General features: G+C 47.6%; 1 protein-coding gene across 2 annotated transcripts; it reads right to left on the reverse strand.

Annotated features, from left to right (window-relative positions):
• Nucleotides 1-2,516: 2,516 nt before the first annotated feature.
• On the reverse strand, nucleotides 2,517-9,338 carry LOC142819006 (synaptonemal complex central element protein 3-like). Of its 2 annotated transcripts, none has more exons than XM_075902792.2 (3): nucleotides 8,828-9,338; nucleotides 7,640-7,748; nucleotides 2,517-2,719 (listed from the first exon to the last, which is right to left on the reverse strand). In XM_075902792.2, exons 2-3 carry the CDS (start codon nucleotides 7,746-7,748, stop codon nucleotides 2,550-2,552), a joined length of 279 nt encoding a protein of 92 aa, XP_075758907.1. In that variant the 5' UTR covers nucleotides 8,828-9,338; the 3' UTR covers nucleotides 2,517-2,549. The 2 variants fall into 2 exon arrangements, with proteins under 2 accessions (XP_075758907.1, XP_075758910.1); XM_075902795.2 differs by lacking the exon at nucleotides 8,828-9,338 and adding an exon at nucleotides 8,459-8,821.
• Between the last annotated feature and the right edge of the window lie 365 nt (nucleotides 9,339-9,703).

Consider the following 9,703-nt stretch of genomic DNA (forward strand, 5'->3'; position numbering starts at 1 on the left):
AGACCAGGGAGACTGGGGGTACCTGGCTCTGGGGGAGCAGGGGGAGAGCTGGGAATGCCTGGCTCTGGGGGAGGGCACTGGGATAGAATGGGGGAGGGCTAGATAGATAGATAGATAGATAGATAGATAGATAGATAGATAGATAGATAGATAAAAATAAATATATGTGGCTCTTTGCACTCTATCCACAGCTATTTTGACTCATAGTTTCTAACTGGTTGGCCACCCCTATTTTAAGTTTTAAGCAGACCTCAAGTATGAAATTCATTCCTCCTCCATCCCCAGCTGCCCCTAAATAGTGCCTCTGCTGAGAGGGGATTTCATATAAGGGTATGTCTAAGCTACGGCTACGTCTAGACTGGCATGATTTTCCGGAAATGCTTTTAACGGAAAAGTTTTCCGTTAAAAGCATTTTCGGAACAGAGCGTCTAGATTGGCACGGATGCTTTTCCACAAAAGCACTTTTTGCGGAAAAGCATCCGTGGCCAATCTAGACGCACTCTTGCGCAAAAAAGCCCCAATGGCCATTTTCGCGATCGGGGACTTTTTTGCGGAAAACAAATCTCAGCTGTCTACACTGGCCCTTTTGCGCAAAAGTTTTGTGCAGAAGGGACTTTTGCCCGAATGGGAGCAGCATAGTATTTCCACAAAAAGCACTGATTTCTTACAGTAGGAAGTCAGTGCTTTTGCGGAAATTCAAGCGACCAGTGTAGACAGCTGGCAAGCTTTTCGGAAAAGCAGCTGATTTTCCAGAAAAACTGGCCAGTCTAGACACAGCCTGCATGTTTATTTAGAAATAAGCTATTTCAGAATAATAACTCCCTAAATAGCGATTTCAAAATAGCACATTAATACTACAAATGCCCATCAAAATAGCACATAGCTGTTTTGAAATAGATCGTCCACACTGATTGGAGGATGAATCGCATTTAAGGCTCCCCAGAAGCACTTTTTCATTGGAAAAAAGTCATGACTATTATTATTAGAATTCATAAAAATATTTTCTTACAGAATTAATATTGAATCGCCTATTCAACTGTCATTTTAGTGCAAAGGAAATGTGTACTATTACAAATCACAAACTAATTCAAATTAGTTATGGAAAGAGTGATGGAAGCTTTATGAGTGTCTGATTCAAATTTACTTTGTATGGTAATTATTCAATAAAATGAATAATGTTCGAAGACGAAATCCTAAAAATTTAAAGCTGTCCTTTTACTTCCCTTTTGCAAGCATACTAATAAAAATCTATTACATATATTTCATTTCTTGAACTTTCCTATAAGTATAATCTATGCAAAATGACTTTGCCTGGTCAACTAAGGGCCTCACCTGCTGATACAGGGGTGGGCAAAGTGCCCTCCATGGGCCGGATCCAGCCCAGGGCCGCCTTGCCGTTCCCCTACCCCCAGGCCCTGACTGGCCTGGGTGTGGGGAGCACGCAAAGTCTCTCCTGTCTTATCTCTGCCATGCCAGGGGCGTGCAGCGGCTAGAGAGGCACACTGGCTATTTCGCATGCTCCCCCACCCACTGGCACTGATTGGTCTGGGGTCAGGGAGAGCTTGGGAGGTCTCCTCCCACTAGGTACCTAGAGGGAACCCCTCCCTCATCCCAAACCAAGCACGGTGTGTGTGGGGGGGGGTAAGTACAAGAAATCCCCTGGTCCCACCCCTTCCACCCAAGGCCCTGCCCCTTCCAGGGTGGCCCAGGGCCACTTCCGAAATTTTGGAAGTGGCCCCCATTAAAAAATTATTGCCCAGCTGTGTCCATGTGTGTGGTGTGTAGGGGGGGAGAAGGGGGATGGGCAGCATGGAAATCAATGCCTTTAATATGGCTTATTTGGTTTCTCTGCTCCAAAGATCTGCATTGGATAAACTGCAACACAGGCTACACCTTACAGAGGTGTAGCTGACACCTTGGTTTTGTTCTTTACACCTGACAGAACATTTTCCACTATGGTAATAAAACTGAAATAATTGAACACAGGCTCCATAAGCACAGTATAATTCTCACCAGCTACATCTAGACTGCAAGCCTCTTTCAAAAGAGGCTTTTTCAAAATTATCTTTTGAAAAAGCCTCTTGCGAAAGGGAGCGTCGAGACTACAAGCAGATTTTTTGAAAAAGTGAGCTGCTTTTTCGAAAGAGAGCCCAGACGCTCTCTTTCAAAAAAGCAGGTTGCATTCAATAGTACCTCTTTTCAAAACAGTACTTTCGAAAAAAGGCGTTATTCTTTGTAAAATGAGGTTTACTGTGACCGAATAAACTGCCTTGTTCTTTCGATTTACTTTTGAAAGAATGCGGCTGCAGTCTAGACACAGGTGAAGTTTTTTAAAAAAAAGGCCACTTTTTCGAAAAAACCATGTAGTCTAGACATACCTACTGTGTACAAATACAACTTCTTTATAAGAGAGAGAGAGGATTAAAATAGCTTTCTGAGACAATGTTGAGAAAAAATCCATAGAAAACTGAGAAAATCAAAAACTCTTTGAAATAATGAGTCTGGAATGAGCTATCTGTTGCAATTTCATTAACAGAGTTGAAGGCTGTTTATTCTTGTTTTTGTTCATTGCCTTTTGTTTCCTTCAGCATCTCTTTCCAATTCTTCTCCATCTCTTCTTTGCAGTTCAAGAATGCATCTTCCAGTTGCCTCATGGAGTTTGCTAAGTCTGGGTTGGTACGCATAACCACCATATCATATGCCATCCAGGTTGCCTGCACTGCAACAACCCAACCAATAGATATTAGATTTCAGCAATGTTGGGATGTCAGAGAAACAATTGATACTCAGGGGAACAGTAGTGGGAATGAATGGTTACCAGTTGTAATCATTGGCCGAGTGATCCTATAATGTAGTAAGTTGAGCAGGTGGCAATTTTTTCTGTTCACAGAAAAATCTGCAATTTTGAATGTTTCCCCATTACAAAATAGAGTGAAAATTAAATAAAAATGAAATTTCTCAAGAAATGCAATTTTTTGGTCAATCAAAATGTTTGTTTTAGTTTTGATTTTTTTATTTTACATTACATCAAATTTAAAATACTGAAACAAAATGTCATTTCAAAATGGAAAATCAAAACATTCTGTTCCAAGAAGGCTGAAATGGAATGTTTCAACAGTACCAAAACAGTTTTTCAATTTTTTTTTAAAACACTAAATTTCATTGAAATTGACAGTTTCTACAAACATTTTGCTTTTGATGAAAAAAGTTTGGTCAGAAAATTTGAACAAGCTGTAATAATAACCAAAGAGCACACTCAAGCTAGGTGCTCACAAATAAGAACATAAAAATGGCCATACTGGGTGAAACCAAAGGTCCATCTAGCCCAGTATCCTATCTGCCGACAGTGGCCAATACAGGCAGTCCCCGGGTTATGTACAAGATAGGGACTGTAGGTTTGTTCTTAAGTTGAATCTGTATGTAAGTCGGAACTGGCGTCCAGATTCAGCCGCTGCTGAAACTGATCAGTTTCAACAGCGGCTGAATCTGGACGCCAGTTCTGACTTACATACAGATTCAACTTAAGAACCCCAGGCATCCCCAAGTCAGCTGCTGCTGAAACTGATCAGCGGCTGATTCCAGGAAGCCCGGGGCAGGGGCTTCCTGTAGTCAGCCACTGGTCAGTTTCAGCAGCGGCTGACTTGGGGACGCCTGGGGCAGAGCAGCTGGGGTGCTGCTGGGTTGGTCCAGTAGCGCCGCCGCTCCTCGGCGCTACTGGACCAACCCAGCAGCACCCAAGCTGCTCTGCCCCAGGCGTCCTGATTCAGCCGCTGCTGAATCTGACCAGCAGTGGCTGAATCAGGACGCCTGGGGCAGAACAGCTGGGGTGCTGCCCGGTTGGTCCAGTAGCACCCAGAGCGGCGCTACGGGACCAACTGGCAGCGCCCCAGCTGCTGTACCACAGGTGTCCGGAGCAAAGCCACGGAGCACGGGGGCAGCGGGACAGCCCAGACGCGCCGTGGCTGTCCGCTGCCCGTGTGCTCCGCGGCTTTGCTCTGCTTTGCCCCCCCCCCCCCCGTCCTCCTGGTCTGCAGACCGGAGGCGGGTGGGGGGGGCAAAGCAGAGCCAAGCAGAGCCAAGCCGCGGAGCACGCGATCAGCTGACAGCCCAGACGCGTCTGGGCTGTCAGCTGGCCGGGCGCTCCGGGGCTTGGCTCTGCTTTGCCCCCCCCATCCCCCTGGTCTGCAGACCAGGGGGACGGGGGGGGGGCAAAGCAGAGCCAAGCAGCGGAGCGCGCGATCAGCTGACAGCCCAGACGCTCTGGGCTGTCAGCTGGCCGGGCGCTCCGCGGCTTGGCTCTGCTTTGCCCCCCCCCCCCCCGGTCTGCAGACCAGGGGGATGGGGGGGAGGGGCAAAGCAGAGCCAAGCCTCGGAGCGCGTGGGCAGCGGACAGCCCTGTCCACTGCCCACGTGTTCCGCCGCTTTGCTTCCTCTCCCTGGTCTGCTGGAGACCAGGGAGAGGAACCCCGTTCGTAACTGCGGATCCGACGTAAGTCGGATCCGCGTAACTCGGGGACTGCCTGTATAAGATGCCCCAGAGGGAGTGAACACAACAGGTAATCCTCATGTGATCACTCCCATCATCCATAACCCTACAGTGACAAATAAGTGTGCACATCTTTCCTTATCAATTCTATAATACCAAAACATTGTGAACAGCTCCAAATGTCTGAGCAGCCTTGACAGAGGCCAAGTCTACACCAGCAAGTTATTGCACAGTAAATCAGCCCCCAGTGCTGTAACTTTCTGGGTGTCCACAACTGGCAAGGTACTTAGTGCACTCTAAACCATCTTGGTGAGAAGTATAGAGCTTGATGCGCACTGTATACAGCTCTGGGATGCAAGTGTTGAAACTACTGTGTAGTACTGCATCATGAATGGCTTACAGCACCCTTCCCACAATGCCTGTTCTTGCCTCTCTGGTTATCTGTTTGAACTCTACTGCACTCAGGTGACCAACCCTCAGATTCTCCCTTTCCGTTCTTTTTGAAATTTGAAAGTCCCCTTCCTGTTGGCTCAGTGACATGTTGTGTGTTCTTTCAGCTTGTCATGCCTGTTCCATGCACCAGGAGATCCCCTGCTTGGAACCAGGCTAACGTGCTGGACCTCATCAATGTTTGGGAAGAAGAGACAGTCTAGTACTAGCTGTGCTCCAGCTGTACAAATTATGATATCTACAGTCACATCTCAAGATGCATGACAGAAAGGGGCCATGACCGAGATGCACTGCCGTGCAGACTCAAACTGAAGGAGCAGTGAAATGCCTACTAAAATGCACAGGAAGTAAACCACCACCCCAGTGCTGCACTCGCAACCTACAGACTCTACAAAGAGCTGAATTATATATTTTGAGGTGATCCACCTTCACTCCAAAACTCCCCGGCTACGTCTAGACTGCCATGATTTTGCGCAAATGCTTTTAATGAAAAAGTTTTTCCGTTGAAACCATTTGCAGAAAAGAGCATCTAGATTGGCACGGATGCTTTTCTGCAAAAGCACTTTTTGCGGAAAAGCATCCGTGCCAATCTAGACGCGGTTTTGCGCAAGAAAGCCCCGATCGCCATTTTCGCCATCCGGGCTTTTTTGCGAAAAACAGTTTTTAGCTGTCTACACTGGCCCTCTTGCGCAAAAACATTTCCAGAAAAGGGCTTTTGCCCGAACGGGAACGTCAAAGCATTTGCGCAAGAAGCACTGATTTCGGACAGTAGAATGTCAGTGCTTTTGCGCAAAATCAAGTGGCCAGTGTAGACGGTTGGCAAGTTTTTGCGCAAAAGCACCTGCTTTTGCGGAAAAACTTGCCAATCTAGACACAGCTCCCAGGAATACTTCCCCAGAGTGGGCCAAGACAGGAGGAGGAAGTTGTGTTCAAGTGTGCTGAGAAGAAATGGGAACCAGAGGCAGAGGAGGAATTAGCATCCACAAAGGCTTGCAGTCAGGAGCTGTTTTGTACTCCTCATAAGGTAAGCCACTCGCAGGTCTTGGAGGCTGCGGATGATGCACATGGTAAGTGGATTGGGTCTCAAGAAGCACTCAAGTGACTTGTCGGGAGCAGGAGTGTTACATAAAGGAGGCTTTGTGGTTCTGTGTGATGTTGCCACCAGCACAGGATTGGTCAGATGGTGAACAGACCATTGATGCAATCACTTATATAATAGTAATCTGCCACACAGATCTCAGAAAATGCCATGCAGCTGCTGTGCCACCTGTCTCCGCAAATTAGCTGGCAAAGCAAACATGGTCTTTGACCCCTGAAGGCCAATGTTCCCTTGCCAATGTGCCATCAGCACGGAGGGGACGGGGGACCATCACTGCACAAAGACAAGCCGCATACAATCCAGGACGGAACTTGCAGTTGAGTAAAAGACACTCCTTTGCTTCCTTCTCACCATAAGCAGTGAAATATCTTCCAGGATGAATACTCTGTGTGTCCATTAGTAATGATGAAATGAGTGTCCATTAGTAACTTTCAGTCCCTCCCCCTCTCCAAGTGCTCTGGCCAAAGTACAGTACAGCCATGCGCAAATGAAAACTTGTGCTTTCCGGCATGAATAAAAATCCCTACCCAGCTGCACGAAGGGATTTCCCTCTGCCACTGCAGCAAAGGTTTCCCCTGCCCAGCTGCACCAAATGTTTTACCTACCCTGGTGGTGAATTCACCATTGTGGGGTTCCTGTATTTTATGTATGCTCACTCTGGGACAGTCAGGCAGTGCAAGGTATATGAACAGTGCTATGTCTAATGTTAACAATGGACCCTCTGTAACAATGCACGTCCCAGCTCCCTGACATGACACTATTCTCATATCTTGGTCGTTAATGCTTGTCATTCTCTGATTTTGGAGGTACCAGTTCTTCCATGGTTTTTGCAAACTGAATCTCATTGTGTTTATGTTCTAATTATGTTTTAAAGCTCTGTAAATTCCTTTTGTATTTTTTTTGTTCTCATTACCAACTTCTCCCACTATAATCTGAATTTCATTTATGACCTGAGCTATAAACACCTTCCAGTTAACTTTTTATGTTAACATTTGTTGTCACAGTCTGTCAGATGTGCTCTACAAGATGTATTCTTCAATTTAATACACTGTGGGCATTCTTAGATCTCAATCTCATTAATAGATTTTGGTACAGATCTCTTTCTCCTCTTATATGTTTCTGCTATACAGAGAAGTTTGAAGTCCACTCTCCTTTACCCTTACATGTTTACCGCTATTATTTCTATGCACTGCTATAATGCTCGTGTAACGGAACGGAATGGAACCTCTCTATATCTTGAATTATAAAGCCAGCTGGCTCTCATCTAAAGCAGTAGAGGAAACTCATTCTTTCTCTCTGCAAGTGGTGTACATGTTACTACATGAGATCAGTGGCAGATATAGGGCAGGGCGAGCAGGGTGGCCTCCCCAGGCCCTGCCCTTCAAGACGCCCCACGCATGTGCCGTGTCAAAGGGGGGGCCCCGCGAAATTGTGCTGCCATGGGCCCCGCAAAATCCTCATCTGCCCCTGCATGGGGCAATGAACCTCACCCAATAGATGCATAGGTTATACCTGCATGCTCTAGCAGCAAATGCAAAATCTATCCTTCAAAAAAAACAAACAAACAAACAAACAAACAAATAAACAAAAAATCTAACCCACACCTGATAGTTTTTCCATTTCTTCTAGCAGTTTTTCTAAGTCCCTGTTCAGGTCCTCCAGCATTTTTACCATGTTGTCATAGTTTCTTTCCTGAGGTTCAGATTTGGCCATCTACAAGAAAAGCAAGAATGGAGCAGTTTGGGGGAGTAAGGAAATAAAGCTTTTTCATACAAAGGGGAAAATAACATTTTAAATTGTATCTTTAAAAGTAAAAATGAATATATTAATGTCCTAGATTCACTTGCTAAATTCATTTAGCGCTTGAAAAACAAGTAGTTCTGTGGCACCTTGTAAACTAACACTCCCGCTTATCTGATGAAGTGGGTTTTGCCCACGAAAACTCATGATACTATATGTATTTTTGTTAGTCTCTAACGTGCCACAGGATTACTTATGGTTTTACAGACTAACATGGCTACTCCTCTGAGACTAGTTAGCTTTTGGACAATGCTATGAGGCTCTTGTGTGTTGCCTAGCACTTTAAATTCACTCTGAAATCTAGTTTTGGACACAAAGGTCAGTTGCCTGCAGCATCAAGCCTGTGTTCTTTGTGAACTTTATAAGTCACTGTAATAGACCAGGACATTAGCAGATCCTTTCTAACCTTCTACTTTCCTCGATTGGATTCTTCATCTGCCTGCTCTGGCAGTTGCCAATACCTGACACTTGTGAGATCTCCCCAATACACTAAAGACAAAGTTGAGCGTCAAAAGTTAGGCACTTATGTACCATATCTGGGCACCCACATAAATACTTGATTTGTAGAGATGCGGAACCTCCACAATTCACTAACTTCAGCAGAAATAGCAGGAGCTCAATACCTGAAAATCAGCCCTCTTCTGTAGGTGCTAATTTCGGGCAATCACCTTTCGGAATGCTGGTACTGGCCCATTAAGACCCCTGGGACTTTGGGGGAAAGTTCTAGGGGGACTAAATACTAAATTAATGTAGTTGCTCTGATTCTGCCTTGTTCGTTTTGTTGGTGTTTTTTGTCTGGTAATTTCTCAGTACACTTGGCGGGCACCTTTCTCCAGCTCTTATTTTGAATGAATATTTGTCCGTAGGGATGTTGATTTTCTGACTAGAGGTAAAGGTGTTTTAAGGAAGTTAAGATTTCCAGCCGAAAGCCTCTGATGCTCAAGGGCGCCAGGCCCGTCACGCGGGCTCCTAGCAGGGCGGCGCAAACGCACCTTCCCCAGGGTCCTTCAAGGAAGTGTGAGGCCGGGCGGCACCTGCGCGTTTCACCAGAACACGCCCTCCCGCCACAGGCCGCCGGCGCCTGTTCGCAGCGTCCCCCCGCGCAGAGGCAGAGGCGGGCGTCGGGCGTCACCCCCAGCCGGCAGGGGCAGGCGCCCGAGCAGCGCGCGCAGACTCTGCTCGGCCCCTGCCGCTCCGGAGCGCCCGCGAGCCCCCGACTCCCGCACCCAGCGAACGGAAACTGGCCCCGCCCCGAGCCAGACCCGGCCCACGCGCCTCTCGCGAGCCAGTGAACCCGGAAACGAGGCTCCCGCCAGGCCCCTCGCGGCCAGCGCCTCAGCCGCCCGCTTTCCCGCCCAAACCAACTGTCTCCGCCCCGCGCGCTTCCCGTGGTCGCACGTGTCTGCTGCCTCTCGAACTGTGGGGAAATAAAACCAGCGCGCGGAGCTGGAAACCAAAACCTGATGCCCCCTTCCCAGCCTACGCCGGTCTCCTTGGCCGCCTCACGGGCTCGTCGCACAATAAAATGCCCGTTTCTCGGATTAGAGGGAATGAAAAACAGCAGCGGGAGGGCAGCTACTGGGGCGCTGGGCTCCTCCGTGTTGAGGCGCAGGGCAGGGCACGAAGGTTTGCGCTGGCTTGACGCTCTGCGCCACGATAATTAAACTAAAGGCTTAATTGCTATTGAATTGCTACCGAGCTGGCTCTGACGGGCGAGAGCCCAGCACCCCCCAAAACACTTCCCGAAGGTTGTGTTCCTGTACTGCAGCCCCCCAGCTCGTGCGCAGGCCAGGCTCTCAAGTGACTGGTGCAGTTCGTCTGGTGTCTGGCTTTGCTGTGCTGGGTCGGGCCCTTGGCCTGTGATGTGC

The sequence above is a fragment of the Pelodiscus sinensis genome, chromosome 1 (genome assembly GCF_052426305.1).
Source record: "Pelodiscus sinensis isolate ZL-2025 chromosome 1, ASM5242630v1, whole genome shotgun sequence".
Taxonomy (NCBI): Eukaryota; Metazoa; Chordata; order Testudines; family Trionychidae; genus Pelodiscus; species Pelodiscus sinensis.